This window comes from Melospiza melodia, chromosome 19 (genome assembly GCF_035770615.1).
Source record: "Melospiza melodia melodia isolate bMelMel2 chromosome 19, bMelMel2.pri, whole genome shotgun sequence".
Taxonomy (NCBI): Eukaryota; Metazoa; Chordata; class Aves; order Passeriformes; family Passerellidae; genus Melospiza; species Melospiza melodia.
In genome coordinates this window covers 4732570-4750262 of record NC_086212.1, presented here as the reverse complement: position 1 = coordinate 4750262, position 17693 = coordinate 4732570, and the positions used below count along the sequence as shown (strand labels likewise).

At 42.2% G+C, this 17693-nt stretch overlaps 1 protein-coding gene across 5 annotated transcripts in view; it reads right to left on the bottom strand.

Annotated features, from left to right (window-relative positions):
• The window catches only part of PTPRT (protein tyrosine phosphatase receptor type T), a 493222-nt gene that overhangs the window by 25636 nt on the left and 449893 nt on the right, over nt 1–17693 (bottom strand). For all 5 annotated transcript variants that reach the window (XM_063172177.1, XM_063172179.1, XM_063172180.1 and 2 more), the window contains 6 exons: nt 16058–16145; nt 7655–7731; nt 6678–6714; nt 5340–5437; nt 3496–3612; nt 2037–2191 (listed from right to left, as the gene is read on the bottom strand). In XM_063172177.1, the coding sequence (XP_063028247.1) occupies nt 2037–2191; nt 3496–3612; nt 5340–5437; nt 6678–6714; nt 7655–7731; nt 16058–16145 (572 nt within the window). The remainder of the gene's footprint in view (nt 1–2036; nt 2192–3495; nt 3613–5339; nt 5438–6677; nt 6715–7654; nt 7732–16057; nt 16146–17693) is intronic.

Sequence of the window (17693 nt, the reverse complement as noted above, 5' to 3'; positions counted from 1 at the left end):
TCTGAAGGAAGCAGAACTCTGCTCAAGCCAAGGAAACTTCAGCTGCACTGAAAACTCCACCAGAGCCGAAAGCAAGGAGATATGAATGACCATAAATTAATGGACCAGATTAATCAACTGCTGAATAGTGAGAAGATATTTTTCATTTGCAGAATTTTAATGAATAAGTGGCATTTCCTCTCCCTTTATCTCTCAGCTTTTCAGAATTTTAACAAATAGTTTTAACAGTTCTATATTTAGAGGATCCTGGCACTTCATAAATATCGAACAGTGATATTATCCAGCCAGGCATCAGTGGGGAGAATTTGGTAATTACCACTTAAAGCAAGTCATTAAAATTCAAAAGCAGATAAATAACGTAGAGGAAATGGCATTTATTCATTAAAATGGGAAGGATGAAAAATCTCTCCTTGCTTTCTTGGTGACAATGAGTCAGGTTCAGACACCTTCCAGGGCCAGCCCCATACCATGGCACCAAAGCAGCAAACTCAGGCCCTCAGCTGTAAATGAAATCTCTTCTGCCAACTCCTCAGGCTTAGCTTTACTTGATTATAAAACTGACTCACTGCTTGCTTAAAAAAAAAAAAAAAAATCCAACAAAACAAAACACCCACCCAATCCAAAACTGCTTAGAAAAGATGAGATTTAATTGATTTTCCTTTTTAAAGTAGTTGTGGGATGTATTTTTTCTCTCTTTCTCAAGACACAGAGTGGGAACTAGAGGCAATTCCTTGTGGATGGAATGGATTAGGGGTGAGATTTTTGGGACAGCCAGCTCTGCTCTCTAGCCTTGTGCTCAAGCCACATCTTTAGCTCACACATGCCCAGAGCCCTGCTGCTAGTACAAACCCAAACTCTGGTTTTGCAGAATTTGAAGTAATTTAACTCCTTTTATTTGCCAGCTGGAAGCCACTGGAATTTTGCTAGCTGGAAGTTTTTAATCTGAGATTCTCACCCAACTCCTGGGCTTTCAGGAAGCCAAGGTGCCCAAGGGCTGTCAGCCAGGCTCAGCCAGACAAATATTTCAGACCATAAAACCATAAAATCATGGAATGGTCTGTGTTGGAATGGACCTTAAAGATGGTGTAGTTTCAACTCCCCTGTTGTGGGCAGGGACACCTTCCACCAGACCAGGTGAGGCCTTCAATGCTGACCTACTCCCATCATCTCCAACTCATGCCATCTTGGCTCCAGATCTGCCACTTTAGGGAAGAAAAATGTTTGTTTCCAGGTGATGAGTCAAGGGGCTGAGCTAGGAATGCAAGTAAAATAGTGAAAACGATATATTTTAATTAAGAGCTTAAATGAATCAAGGGGTTAAGTTAGAAATGTAGTTAGCAAAGATCATACATTGTGATTAGAGCTTAACAAGGAAATTAATTGATACCAGGTGGGGATTGCAAGGGTCAGGAACTCACGTTTTACAAAAGAACCCACTTGCCGTGGCAGTTACGTCCAGATATGGACAACACTGGACAAACCAGACCAGTGAAGAGCTTTTTTTTTTATTTTCAGCACATCAGTCTCAGGACATTGTTAGACAATGGAGACAGGATGTTAATAGCTCGCTGATCCACAGGGAATGTCAGGGAAAGTAGAGTATTACAAGATGACATAAAACCATCTCAGTCTAGATTTCAGCCAGTCATACATAGAACAACACATATTGACAAACATTCTATCCAATCTTATAAAACACACGTAATGGTAGTTAAAACAAAGACTGGTTCATAAGAGACAGAGAACAGAGCTCTATTCATGCTAACCTTCTAAAGATATACATTAAATAACCTTGTTATAAAGATATACATTAAATAACCATAAGCCAATTCTACAGAGGCCTATTGTTATTTGTCACGTACGCTCTACTGCTTGAGAAACATTTCTGCTGCATTTGCAACGCCAACAAAACTTCAGTCTGAAGCCTGTACTTTTTTAAACCATTTCCTAAAAACCCTCTAACTTTATAGATTCCAACAGGGATCACCGAAACAAAGTTAGGCATGACAGGTGATGCACGTTTATTCCGGGCCTACCTGCAGTGCACCACGATGGGTCCTGCCTCGGGGGGGTTGAGGAACTTGACCTGGCGCACGAAGCCCAGCAGCCCCGTGGCGTAGCAGGGCACGCCGTGGTCCGGCCAGCTGGTGAAGTGGAACTGCCGAATCTCCCGGATCTCATGGTAGCCTTTCTGAGGAGACAACACAGCCTCTATTTCTCTCCCATCAGACTCCAGCCGGCACATCCTGCTCCCTGCTGCCTTCCCTCGTGCAGGGGGATAACGAGCACTGAGCTCTCGCTATGCATGGAAATGTGTCCCAAGCTGCTTTTCACTCTAAAGAACATTTCCAGCCAAATTCCAGCTCCCAGTGGGTAACACTCGCCTGAGGGCTGGGAAGGTAGGTGCAGGTTTTCAGTTCCAACCTGTGGTCTCAGAGCTCACACCCACCTCATCAGGGTGACCTCAGCCCTAGCACTCCATGGCTGTGTTTACCCACAGCCATAAACCAGCACAAATTCACTCTTAAATCCTCTTTGAGGCATTGAAGCAAGAGCCTGGGGAATGAACATGCCAAGAGTGGGTATGCCCCAGGTAACAGCAGATTTTTTGTTACCTGCTGCCAAAAATTCTCAGTTTAAGATGCTGCTGGCAGTGAAAAGAGCAGGAGTTGGTACCCAGAACCATCTTTTCTAGAGAAAGCGAGTTGTTGGTATCAACACATCTTTAAAATCATGTTGTTGGAAAATAACACCTTCATCTGCCCTGCAAAGGGTAACCCACAACCCTGGGTCAGCTGTGTTTCATTGCACAGGAAATGTGGGTGGAATCCAGCAGCAGCTCCTCTAGCTTGTCAGATTTTGGCATTAGCATTTCTCACCAAGTTTTTCAATGATTTAATGAAATATGGAGTTGATGTATCAGAAAACTGAAACAATATTCCCAGTGTGACTGAAGTTCATTGAGCAAGAATTCTGGAAAGGCTTTAAAACCACTTACTGAGTGTTTGGAAAGTAATTTGGACAGACCTGGAATACTCTGACACTTAGACTTCCAATTTCTAATTACAAGTAACAAAATCTTCCAAATCCTGCTGGTTTGGGGGTAGTTTTTATACTCTTGCTCTTATTATATTCTCATTTCTGATGAAAGGGGACCCTATCTGGCATCAGCTTAAGTGGTACCTTTTTTCCTCTGCCATTTGCCACTGTGAAACAAGGCAGTTATTATTCCTGGCATACCATCAGCTATCTGCTGCCTTTTGGATGCAGTTAAACTTTATGCACTGTGGATTCTACTTTCGTAGCTGCATCAAGATGTTCCTGTAAAATCATTTGTCCAAAAATGGAATCCCTGTCAAAAATTTGAGTTTGCTGAAGTGAAGCCTGTCCAAATAGCACAGCTCCCACCTCCAAGAGCATTCTGGATGTGCTTCCCAGGGTTCCTGAACACAAATGAAGTGTGTCACAAGCCCAGCTGCCTGAAGACCTCCTTACCTTTTGGACAGTGAAGGTGCGTATGACATACTCTGCCAGTGGCTCTGTCTCAATTAATGTGACTTTAATATCTCCATAGACCTCGGTGTCATCTGGCCAGTACCGAACACACTTCACCTGGGGGCAGAAGGAAAATATTGAGAGGAACTAGTTCAACTTGAGTCACAGCTGACCTACATTTTCCTCCTCTTTCAAGCCGGAGCCAATGAAAATTGGGGTTTTTTCTGGTGTGCAGAGTTGCCAAAATTAACCGTATAAATTAGATCAAAATTCCTTTACCATACATAGAAACCACAGGCAGGACTCTTTTAATGTTCCCTTTGTTGTCCATACAAATGCAAAGGATGCATTTAGATTTATTTTTTTATATCTTCTTTGAATTTCCATACACGTCTGGCCCATATCAGATGTACAGAACACCTGACAGTCACCACCACCATCCCTTTTGAGAAAAATCTTTGCTACTGCTCCTGTAATTCTCACCTCTCTCTGTTTAGCCAAAGAATTTCAGTTCATGGGGATTGTGGGATACATGTTGAGACACTAAATTTGTTTGACTCTGAGCTTTCTTTATCAGATGTGGACACAAACTTGGCATTTTACCAGCTGTGACAGGCTTCAGCTAAAGCTCAAGAGAGAAATCTCCTGAGCAGGTAAACGTATCCCAGCTTGGCCAGTTCTAGGAGCCACGTGCAAAACCACCAAAAAGAAATAAAAGCAAGGCTGTGAAGCTCCAGAAGGGATATTTAGGCTAACAAAGACTATCAGGTTATTAAATGCTCTAGCATGAAGAGTGGAACAATACCTAAACCTGAAGCAATTAGCTGCAGCAAAGCAGGCTTCATGTTCCAGTTCCAGTCATAATTGAAAGGGGTTTTATAAATATTAAATATGATTAATGGAGGTTTGTTGTGGGTTTTTTGTTGTTTGAGTTTTGGTTTTTTTTTCTTTTACACAGAGGCATTTATTCAGAACTGAAGTGTCAGTAGAAGGTAAAATAGAATAAATAGTAATAAATGAACAGAAGCAGCTGGCATTCAACCATGAGATCTAAGGGAAATCAAACACAAAGCAGCTGAATTACTAATGGCTCTGAGTAAATGAGAATTTAAATTTTTCTTAGTACCAAAGCAATGGAAAGTGACAAACATCAGGACAAATTTTTTTAAGAACTCCGGTTTCTGGCTGAGAACATCTCTAAAACAAAAACCATGCTGGGAAAAGCCACCCCAGACATCCTGCCTTCTTATTTCCTGAGGTCCAGCCCACACCTTTTGATTTATCCCTGTTTGGCCCCATGATGGGCTTTGGGCATTGCCTTGTGCTGACACAGGGATGTCTGCTCCAGGTCAGTGCAGGAGAGGGAATTGGTGGCTGTTTAGGAGGCCAACACTGCTGGGTGGTCCCAGGATCCACAGAAACCTCAACCCCCAGGAACAGTGACCTCAGGAACTCCAGGTTTGGACTCTCATGCAAAGAGGTCTTTTGGTAGCTGGAGCACCAGTCACATATCCTCCCTCCTCTGGATTTTTAGAGGTGTATTCAAATCATCAGACAAGGAATAACTATTACAGAAGTACATTTTTCCTTCTGTACTGAGGAAGGAGACAGCCTCTGAGCTAGCACAAATGTGTATAACAGTGCCAAAGCCCAGACTTACAGCAGGAACACCATCCTTATTAGGCTAGAAGGGAAGCAGATAAGTACAACAAAACCCAGAGTGGCTGAATTAATTCCCTTCCTGCAGGAAGCAAAAGGCATTGTGCTGCTGAGCTCTCCTGAGCAGCAGCTCTGTGTTACAGCCAGCCCTGGTCTGGTTTCACACATTGGCAGTGGCACCTTACCCTGCCCACCTCCACCAGGTTGGTGACCATGACAACACTCGCAGAGTTTTCTTGCCAGATCATTCTCCAGAAATCCTTCACTGTCTCCTGCATCGGCCCTGGGGCAGGAGAGAAGACAAAAAGGACATCTCAAGAGAGTGCATGGAATGCCAATAACCCCTTCCAGCTGCTCTCCAGCCATTGTGCTGCTCCCTCAGGATCCTGCTGTCTCTCAGAGCATCCCTGTGCCATTCAGGGTTACAGACGTGTACAGCCTGAGCTCTCTGGGAGGTCAGACCCTTCCTCACAGCAGCTATTTGAGGTTCCACGGTGGCAACAGAAGGATGGCCCCAGTAGGTCACTGTATGTGTGATGGGACAAGGATGTACCCCACACTGAAGCTGTATAAAGGCTGTGCTGTAACTCACACCTGATGCAGCGCACCATTTCACGGTTCAATGCTGATTAATTATGAAGGAGGAAGGAAACATGCAGAAATTAGCTCTTTTCTGAAGCTTCCCCCATAAAAATTTCAGGTTCCAATAGCCAACCAACCAGTGCCCACAAGAGGTTTGTCAGCCTAGAGCTTCTCCCTGACCTTATTTCTTATCAGAAACTCTTCAGGTGACTTACAGAAACTGATATTCAAATGCATTTCTCACTAGCTCCCCTCAAAGGCTCATAAGTTGCTCCTTATTCACACTGCCCTCCTCAAGCAGGGTAAACCCAAGACCCACAGAGTCCCCTGTAGTTGTCCTTTCATATTTCATGCACAAATGACACATTCTAGGCTGTGCTGCCACCTCTAAGTCTGTGGCATTTTCTATTCCTGCAGCTGAGGTTTTAACTCTGAGTGCCATAAAGATCTTGGAAAATTCTATATCCTTCCCTCTTTTGCCCATATGTAGTAATCACATATCCTCTGAGCAGAGAGAGACACAGCTCTCCCAGGATTTTCCTGGGAAGCTGTGAGAAAGCTCAGAGACAGAATTAAAACTATTATTATCTCAATCTCTACACCTGGCAAGCAATCTCTGTTTGTCAAAGATGTTTACAAGAAGGAGCTGTCCCTTCTTGACCAAGAGGTGACAGAAGATTCCTAAAGGCCAATCAGGTCTTAGGTCCACAATTGTTTCTATAAGAACTGTGAAATTCTAATAATAAAGTGTCTTTTCATGCCTTCTGATGATGGAGTCTCTGTATCACCTTTATCTGTCCCTGACACCCCTTCAGTGATACTCATATAACAAATTTTCAGATGTTCCCCAAAACAGATGATGTCACCCCACAAAAAGCTCCTACAACAGTGTAAGCCAGCAGTGGGTTTACAAATATTTAGACATACAAGAGTGAACTTGCCTTGAGTTGCAATGTAATGGCGAGGCCGATGGTACCCCTGGAAAAAAAAAAAAAAAGGAAATAGATGAGTGTCTGTGAAATCACAGCTCAGACAAAGCCCACCAGGGATTTGATACTTTCCACTGCTCCCTGGACAGTGTATAATTATGTAGTATATTATAATTAACTGGTTATGGAATGAATGAATGAATGAATGAATGAATGAATGAATGAATGAATGAATGAATGAATGAATGAATGAATGAAGGGGCTGACCCTAAGAGATTTTTAGTAAGAGCATCTCTTTCAGATGAATAACACAATCTCTTCTTGCCAAAGATAAGACAGGAATGAGGTACTTTTAAACAATTTCCACAAAGAAACACAAATCCTGAGTTACCTGAGGGTAACACTGAAAACAGATAGGCAAAACATGGCATCTTCTTGTTTGAAAAGAAGAAAGGTATGAATTTGTCTCTGTGAAAATTCTAGGGCATATTTTATCTTTTCAAGAAACTATTCTAAACATTTCCTTTTGCTGTGACTTAAGAGCTGTGTTGAAGAAATGCTCATAGATTGGATCACTGTGTGTGAGACAGAGGCTGCTTTTCCAATGTCATTTTAGAACACTTTAAAAAAAGTCAATCTGTTTACATACATGCCTTCTGCACCACAACTTTGTGAGTAGTTGGCAAGTCTCTGATATCAACTAATGCTATTGTGAGGGGCTGATATTGATTTCTGCATCCATCATCTAAGCCCACGTCCCACTTCTGCTGGTGGATCTGTCAAACACGGGAAATCTCCATCTGCCCAGATTGGTCAGACAAAATAAACTGGAGACTGAGAACCTTCTCCCTGTCACAACACAGCGTTTGTACAACGCTCAGCTGTCACTCATCTCACTTCCACAGCCTGTCCCTGTGTCAGAGGCACCAAATTCATAACCAGGCTTGTCACAGGAGGGTTTGGCACAGGGGGATGTCCAGGAGCCTTACGTCGATGTAATTGGCGTTGATGTAGTCGGAGTGAGGGTCCCCATCCAGCAGCTGCAGTCTCACCCTTGAGTGATCATCTGAGGGAAGGAAAGGAAAAGAAGTGACAGTAACGATAAAGAGGAGTTTCTAAGTGCTCTGGTGCGTCTGCTGGCTCCTGCAAGGGTGGTGTGGTGGAATTGTGGAATACCCTGAGCTGAAAGGGACACACAAAGGGCAACTCCTGGCCTCAAGAATCCCACCAGGGTAATTGAATAATTGAATACTTACAATAATCAACAATGGAATAGCATCACATGTATCCCTGTTGCTAAAAGCCCTTTGTTTTGTGTTTAAGATGTGATGTTTAGATCCTTAAGTTAGTCATGCTCTGTATTCTGTCACCATAATCCTTACGGAGATTTGAGACAGGTCACAAATGTCACCTGGTTTGGGACAGATCTTTGCAAGGTGTATCTCCATGAAAAAAACCATTTTCCTGCTTGGAAGCTCCAAATTCCCTTGGCTTCATCTGATCTATGGAAACTGAGGCAAGAGCTAAAACTGACAAGACCAGGACATAATTAAATAGATCACAGATATAAATAGACAGAGATATAAAATTAAATAGACAGAGATATAAAAGATATATCTGCAAATAGGAAATGGAAAAAAACCCAGAAACTGGAAGGAAATACGAATTAAATCAGAGCAACATTCCTTTATGCAACCCACAGCAGCAAAATGGCATCGAGGCAGCGTTGAAAAAAACCAACAAAATCAGAACTGTTCATCATTTTGAGGAGATTCAAAGTTACTTTAGATAAGGCAATAAAATAGCAGAGATCAATCTTTCCATCTCCCAGCATGCTCCACAGCTCAGACGCAGAAAGCAACGACCCCAGCGGGCAGATTATGTCATGATTTTCCACCAGGGGAATATTTTGATCTTTCTGTGGAACAGCTGGTGCTGGGCTCTGTCACAGGAGATACTCCAGAGCCAGGCTGCTGATGTGATTTGCTCTGGCAATCCCAGCCCTGGCATGCAGTTAATTGCAGAACTGCTTCTAAGGGCCAGTTGCTTGGCAGAGGCCACTGGGTTATGGGGGTCACTGCTGGCCATGCTGTGCTCGTTTTAAAATGATTTTTTAAAAGAAGTATAATATCGAGTCCATTAAGTTTATTTCCTCCCTACCAGCTCTATGGAGCATAGCTCTCAGTCAGAGCAGCATTAATGTTCAGCAGCACTTTGCAGAACACAGGCCTGAGCATGATTTACATTCAATTAAAAAGAATCATAGCAATGAAACATAAAAATATGAGGTGTGATTCTGCAGTAACTCAGTCAAAAGGGGTTTAGTCATGTCTTAATTAAATGTAGAATCGGATAATAATTGTGAAGACAGATGTGGGAGCAGTTCTGAAAACCAAGACTTGGACATATATTAAATATTCATTTGGCTGTGTAAAGGAATGATTCCACTCTGTTCAGCCATTGGGTGAGATTTATACACCTAAAAAAAACGCACAACCACATTGCTGCATTTATCAAATCCTATATCTGCATTCAAAGAAGGTTCTGCACATGAATCCATCAAAAGCTCTGTTATATTTGTATTAATAAATATAACCTTTGTGGACACAGGGAAGGGGGGATATTTCTCTAAGTGCTGATGTTCCCAATTACCTGCACTCAAGGCAGCTGCACGAGGAGTGGAAGTAAATCATGTGGTTAGACAGACAACAAAAGAATTTATACTTAGAGCAATTCACAGAGACAGACAGAGAGCTGATTAAACCGGACATGTGGGTGAAATACAGGGAAACTCCCACAGACAATTTCACACTTGCAATTCCAGGCAGCAAACTAAACTTGTTAGGAGCCACATGGAACAACAGCAAAGAAAAAGCAAACCCCGGAGCAAATGCCTGGGAGGGGAACATTTACTGACTCCTCCCAAGAGAACACCACTGTGGAAGTCTCAACTCATTGCAACAACATGAAATGCTGTTTGCAGCAACCAAAAAATGATGAGACCAAAAATGATGGGACCAAAACCATCCCCAATGAGAGAGGAAAAGGATTTCAGGTTCATTTTTTAATGAGGGATACAGACAATGTCTGCAGCTGGAGGGCTCTGAATAACCCTGGAGGAAGCACCTGCCTCTCTTCATTTAATGGAGCCAAACATCAAAATTAAGTTTCAGCACTTTGTGCCACTCTTTGGACAGAAAGTTAAAGTTGTCAGGATGAAATACATCCAGAGGGAGCTGGACGGGGAAGACCTGGGAAGCAGGCTGAGAGCAGCTCCATGATTTCAGACAATTATGGATAATTATGGCTAAGGAAAAGATGCTCTGTAGGTGCAAAAAACTGTTGTTGGTTTGTTTTCCTTTCCCCCCCCTTTTTAAAAGTCAAATATGGTAAAAAAAACATAAAGGATGAAGAAATTTAACTGAAGATTAATGCTATTTTTTTGTTGTTGTTTTTAAAATGAGACACTCAGTTCTAATCATATTTTGGGACCAAATGAAAAATGCTTTAAGCTGAACTTTTCTTTCAGAGGACAGAATTCAAAATATTTCATTGCGTATTTTACTAAAATGAGATTAATTCCTGAGGGAGATTTATTGCTCTTCCAAGTGAGAACAGTGCAGCAGAAAAAAAAAATCTGTGTATATGTGAAGCACAGAAAATATTAATGATGTCTTAATGGTTTCTTTAACCTTGTTCCAAAGTTTAGGAGAACAGTCTGGATAAAAGTTCATAAAATAAGTTCACTTGTAAATCGCTTTTTTCCACAAAAAAAACTTTGGGATTTGACTAAAAAAAAAAAATAAGGCAAATTATTATGCTCTTAGTAGTAAGGATCTTGTACTTAGGGTTTTTTGCCTACAGACTTTAAAGAGCTATTTAAAGAACAGCAAATGCATTTATTATCTCTTCTCCCAGTGGTTAAAACTTATTTCTGATTCTTCTCTTTATCCACTGGACTCCTCTAGCCAAGGACACAGAATTCTTGGCAGACTGAAATGAAAGTGTTGCTCAACTCTTCACTAAATTTATCAGACATTATATCCCTGTGTGTTGAAAATGGACTCTAAAAATATTAAAAATGAAGGGTAAACAGGAAAAAAAAAAAAAAAAAAGGAAAAGTTGCATTCAGGACCACAAAAAATAGAAAAAAACTTAAGAAATGTGTAAATGGTTTTATTTCTCCCTGCTTACTCCATTCCTTCTGCTAGTTAGCAGAACTCTAAATTTATATGAAGAGTAGTTTGACTGAAAATTGGTCTTAAAACAGACTTCAAAAATGACAAGAATTTCACTGAAAAGCTCTGTGCTCCCACTTTAGCACAAAACTGTTACTGTTTTAAACTCCTGTCAAAATTCCCATTAGCGATCGTTTGAAGTATCATTGCAATTTCTCCACGTCTCATTTTGACACCAGCGCTGGATTGATCTCACACAACTTTCGCCACCGAAACATTGCACAGCTCATCTCGAGTGCCTGCCAGGGCTCCCCACTCAGGGGTGGAGAAACACACACAAATCTGCAGATTCACCCCAGTTCTGGGACAGAACCATGACTTATCCTCACTCTGTGCTCCCCTTTCTGCCCCCACGGACCCTGGAGTGTGCCATGAGAGCTGGGCAACATCCAGGCGGGATGAATCACACCCTGCCAGGGCCAAATTCCTTGGATGTCACACAAATTCCTTGGATATCACACAAATTCCATGGATGTCACACACATTTCATAGATATCACAGAAATTCCATAGATATCACACAAATTCAATGGGATGTCACACAAGTTCCATGGATATCACACAAATGCCATGCATATCACACAAACTCCATGGATATAACACAAAATTCCATGGATATCACACAAAATTCCACGGATGTCACACAAATTCCATGGGATGTCACACGAATTCCACGGATGTCACACAAATTCCATGGGATATCACACAAATCCCATGAATATCACACAAATTCAATGGGATATCACACAAATTCTATGGATATCACACAAATTCAATGGGATATCACACAAATTCTATGGATATCACACAAAGTCCATGGATATCACACAAATTCCATGAATATCACACAAATTCAATGGGATGTCACACGAATTCCATGGATATCACACAAATTCCATGGATATCACACAAATTCAATGGGATATCACACGAATCCCATGAATATCACACAAATTCTATGGATATCACACAAATTCAATGGGATATCACACAAATTCCATGAATATCACACAAATTCAATGGGATGTCACACAAATTCCATGGATGTCACACAAATTCAATGGGATATCACACAAATTCAATGGGATGTCACACAAATTCCATGGATATCACACAAATTCCATGGATATCACACAAATTCCATGGGATATCACACAAATTCCATGGATATCACACAGACATGCAAGAGTTTAGGAATTACAGAAGAAATAATGGAATAAAAATGCCTGGAAATTTAAGATTTGTATTCTAAATGTCAAGCACAGGCACCAGCTGTCTCTGGAAGTGCCCAAGGCCAGTTGGACAGGGCTTGGAGCAACCTGGGATAGTGGAAGGTGTCCCTGCCATGGCAGAGGTGGAACTGGATGAGCTTTAAGGTCCCTTCCCACTCAAAGTCTGGAATTCTTTGCAGTTTTTTTTTTTTTTTTTATTTCATTTCTTATCCCTGTCTGTGAGCAAGAGGTTCTCTCCACCTGTGTGCCAGCTGAAAGCTTCATCTCTTCCACCCCAAAATTCTCTGATTAATTGTCAGTTTTCCAACCCAAAGCATATGGCAGTCAGAGAATGAAGGAAACAAAGCAAATTTCTCCACTGTCTTTTTGTCACCAGCTCTGCAGTTTTTAGTGGACCATCATGAGAATTCAAATAGAGGGAAAAAAGAAAGGCACAGAAAGTTCTCTCCATCAGCAGAAGCAAAACATCATCCTATCTCTTCCCATCCTCAGCTCTCATCTGAGAGCTTTTATTCTCCCACAATGTTAATGGCTCTAAATCTTGGCAAGATGGAGAGAAATCAAATAGAACCAAAGGTCCCATATAGCTTCTGGACATTTTCCCTTCTCTTGTAATAGATTCAGCTCAACATCCCTCGCCCAACAATCACTTTCTGATGCTCTTTGAAGCTCTCAATATCTGGGCCCTAAAGCAGAATTAAATCATTTTGCTGCAGCACATAAATGGGTACACTGCCTACGCTTGTCCCCTAAAGAAAATCCTGGCATCTCCACGACTCTCTTTGTTTTTACAGCTTTTATAAAAGTGCAGGAGCAAAGCTCATGGGCTTTGTTCATACAATAAAAGGTTCAAGCAGGGCAGTTTCTTCTAGCATGGTAAGTCTGTCTGCAACTTCCCACCATCCATAGTGGATTTCCGTGGTGGTGCAGACCCCAAATCCACTGCCCAGCTTTTCCTTCCTTGCTCCAAAAACTGTTACAGATGGGAGGGAATGATGGAAAGCTGGGAGAGCTCTTTGAGTTCTCCTGCCCCTCCTCTGCATGAACAGCTCTCAGGCCGGTCTGCAGCTTTGCTTTGCAAATGTAAGAAGAAGAGCAGGTGTTGGGGCTGGCAGTGTGATCCAGGTTTTCAGAGAGAGGCACGGTGTTAATGCAGCTCTGGGAGAGCAGTGAGCCAGTAAAACAGTCCTGTAAGCGTGCTGTTACCCACGAGGCTGTAAAGACAAGATCTAATCTGCTGTGATTCACTGAGCAATGCTACTCACTGCAAGGGCTTACAAACCCACATTCTAACACCAGTCCCTGAAGCTGCTGCTTCAGAAGTCAGATCAAAACCTGACTTTCCAATTCACTCCCCAGAAGGCAGGGGATTTGTTGTACAGGAGGGATAAATGGTTAAATAAATAATGTTAATTGCTACATGCAGCCTTTTACCAAATAAACTGGTAGGGGCAACCAGTGCCTGCTCTGGGTTTCATCAGCCACTGCAACTGAAGTACAACAAAACAGCTCAGGGTATAACTGTGTTCCACCTCCTCTGCCAGGCTTTTGCCCAGTTTGTACCCACAGAGCACAATTTGTTATCGTGACCTGCCTGGAGGGAAGCACTGCCCTGCTATTCTCAGCTCTGCTCTCCATCCTCTGCTCTGGCTCCTGCCCTGACTCTACTCAGGGAGTTTGCCCAACTCACCCACCAGTGAGGTCTGGCTCCAGGCTCAGCTGATAACTCTGAAATAATTTTACAAAATACCAGATGAATTACATGCTCCTTCCCTAGGCATCCTTCTTTTCTTCTCCCTTCCAAGCCTTCTCAATATCACTATTGTATATTTCTAAATTCTCCTTGCCGTCTTTTAAAAGAGCTCTTGTCTCCTCTTCAATAAATATTTGAAGAGAAGAAAGCCCACTCCACCCTCTCAGCCCCATTCCCAAATCTTTCCCAACAGTCCTCAAACTTGAGCTCCTTTACTGACACTTCACACCGTGCAGATTCTTGTTCCTTAGCTCTGATTACATTTTGCATTCCCTTATTCAAGTTCATCACCTCCTATCTGCACGGCTGCTGTATTTATATTTAGAGCTAAAAGCCTCACGTCACTCTTCGTTAGGCAACAATTTGTCTTTGTGAACACCTTCTCTTTAGATAACATCCCATTTATCTTCCTTGATTTTGCTTCTTGAACTCCTCACATTTCACTTGGAGTTCAAGGTTTTCTTCATGACCATCTTCAACAGAAATGAGATGGAGGCTTTTGCACAGTTTTGCCTCTTTTCACCTCCTCTTTTGAATTATGCCAAGTGCTTCCTCAAAATAATACAGAGAAACAAATCCTTTCACATTTCCTTCCTTATATCATACCACAGCACTTCCACTTTCAATCTAGAGGTGGATGATTCATCTGTTTTAGACTCATTTAATGGAGTTGATTGTATGGAGAGGTGAACAGAGGCTCTGTCTGGACATCTCTCTTTGCCACTGGGACACAGAAAGCTCACGGTGAGGTGGAGCTGAAATTGAGGGAGACAACTTCCATGCTAATTGCAACATTCCTGTACTGTCACTTCCATTTCCCCATGGATAAAAAACACTGCTGAACTTGGTGACCTTTTCACAAACCACACAAAGCCAGCAGCAGAACTGGGATCGCATCAGGGCTCACAAACTTCAATCTTCATTTCCAGATTCCTTCATCTTTACCATGGGGCCCCTGAACTGAGATGTTCTAGGTCATTCCCCAAAACTGGCACATGAATCACTTATCTCAAGGCTTCAGAGAGAGGAGTAGTGATGTGTGAGTTGATGTTTCTTTATGAAGAAGTTGGGTTTTTGGGTCAGTTGAGGTGTTGTTTTGGTGCTTTTTTGGTGGTGATTTTTTTTTTTTTTGTGGTTTTAAAAATTTTTTTAGTACATTCTATCTGTTCTACAAGAAATACATTTTTAACCCAAGAACAAAAATATAATATGAAATATATCACTCAGCACAACTTAATTTGGCTCTCAGAGCATTGTATAGATTTTCCCAGTCATGAAAATCTATGGCACATTCATTTATATTCTGATTTCTTATTCTGATGGTTTCAAGCTTGGCTTCTCCAACTTGATTCAGCTCAGCAGCCCTTGAAAAGAATTAATTCTCATACCTCCTCTCCCCAGTCATTATCAGGAATAATGAAACACTGGTTAACTGTCTGGAGAGCTTCTGGAAAGCTCAGTTTTGGAGAGAAACTTTGGAGGAGGCTTCACAAATATCTGACAAAAACGAGGAAGGTGAGTTTAGTCTTGCTTTGAAGAATAAAGGTGTCCTAAATAGTTTTATGGACTCTTTCCTGCCCTGCAGTTCTGCTATGTATTGATATTCCTGTAACACCAACAGGAACTGACGACTGAAAGGAGTAAGCCAAGACATTTTAGTGCATTTTCAGTTGCCTTATTATGATCCTGAGGCAGAAGTTAAGCTTGTCCCACCCTTCAAACCAGCTCTAGGGACCAGCAGTGACTGCTCCACTGGCTGCTGACCACAGGGAAGGAGAAAACCTGGCCTCTGAGCCACGGCTAAAAGTCTGATCCATCTGCAGCTCCTCTCCTTTGTGGCCCTGGAAGCTCTGGGGTTTGCAGTGAAAATAGACAGAAAATGGACATCATCACATAAAAAGTGACAAAAGGATTTAGCCCTTGAGCTACAAACCTAAAGCAGGAAGGAAGGCAGGCAGAAAATGTGTAACATCATGCAAGGATGTTATGCAAACTAAGGATTAAAAAAACGTGAAATAAAATAAACCCCAGGAATAAAGCCTGCAACAAATGGACCGAACACACTCAGTATTGCTAGCCAGCTCCTGGTGAGCTTCTCAAACACACCCTTCTCCACAGCACACAGGTAAGATCCCCCAGGATGCCCAGTCCAATGTGAATTTACACCTACAGGAGATTATGTTTCCATATCTGTTCTTGTTGCGGTTCTCGTCTTCCTTGGCCGTATCCCAGGACGCCGTCTGCCCCTCGGGGAGTGCCTGCAAAATAAACAGTAAGGGAGGGTTCAAAACACCTGGCCAGTGCCTTCAGGTGGGGGAAGAGACCTAAAGAAGAGCAGGGCAAAAATAAAGGAGCTGCATAATACAGTAGCTGACCAAGGAAACACTGCTGGTGAGGAAAGGGCATCTCCACTATTGGGAAAAGCAGAGCTCGCGCAGACCATTTGCATCTCTTGTCTTCTCCTAGCCAAGAATCATTTTCCTCCTGCTACTTCACATCTAAAAAAATCAGGGGAATTTGTTTCTGGCTGCACAGTCACAGGTTAATCTCATTGCCCCTGTAGAACAAGACTTGGGGAGATTTCACTTACCTACACCTCTAAGAAAACTCAGATGGTTGAAACCCAGTGCTCAGCCTTCAATATTTAAGCTGAAAATAGAGTGGTTTCATCTATTTCTGTGTTAATAATGGGTGATGCAACACAAGCCATTTGCTGGATTTCTCTGGGGAAAGATAAAACAGCTCAGGGTTTTAGATCATGTATAAGAAAGGGAGGAAAAACAAGGTAAAGAATGCTCGTGAAGCACAAGAATAAACAGCCATTTTCCTAAAATCTGCTCTTTCAGATGATGAAGGAAGAGGGAACGGAACTGGCAGCACACATTGCCATCCTCCCTGCAGCTCAGCCCTACAACTATTCTGCACACCCTCACAGGGGCCACTTTATCCTAGAGACATGTCCAGGAGGGATTTTCAAGGTAGAGCCTGGAAAGCACCAGTTGGGGATGGTCCTGCCTTTCTTGGAAAAAACATGGGTGAGCAGCCCCTCCTGAACTGCCTCTCCTCCCAGATGTACCCCCTAACACGATTCTACATCACTAAAATCATCATTGGAAGTTTTATTATTTCTTGTCCTTGGGGAATTACAGAGGGTTTATACCACAGTCGTCGTAGAGTCACATCTGCCTCAGCCAGCAGCGGGTAGTTTGACACAGCTGTGTTACAAAATGAATTTATATTCATCTTCACAAGCCACCCAGGTCTATTATGTGCCTGAATGCAATAGCAGAGAGACACAATTAGGATCTACAACACTGGAGTTACAATTAAACTTAATATGAGCAAAGCCCTGGCAGAGCAGATCGCTGTGAATTTCCTGCAAAGGGTTCCAGGACAGAAAATGTCAGGCACTGCAGCACTGCCACGAGCTCTGCTGACAGAGACAGGGACACCGAGTTCCTATTCAAAAGCCCAGGAGAAAGAGTAATAACTCCGTAATTGGTGAGGGCTTTGATCACACATATATTTCCTTTGCAGACTGTTGTTTCCAAAGAGCAGCTCATCTTCTGAGGAAAAACACCCAACCAAGAAACTCACACACAACACAAAAAAAAAAAAAAAACCTCTGAGTGAAAGAAAAGAGGTGAAGAAGGCTCATTTTCATCTTCAAAGAGCAAGGAAAAAGGTGCCTTATTTTTCCACTAATATCGAATTACAGCAGATTGACCAGAGAATGGCAACTGTCATTAGGTGCCTAATCAGAGCTATCTGAAAAGAAAAAGAAATAAAAGAAGATCCTTTCTCAT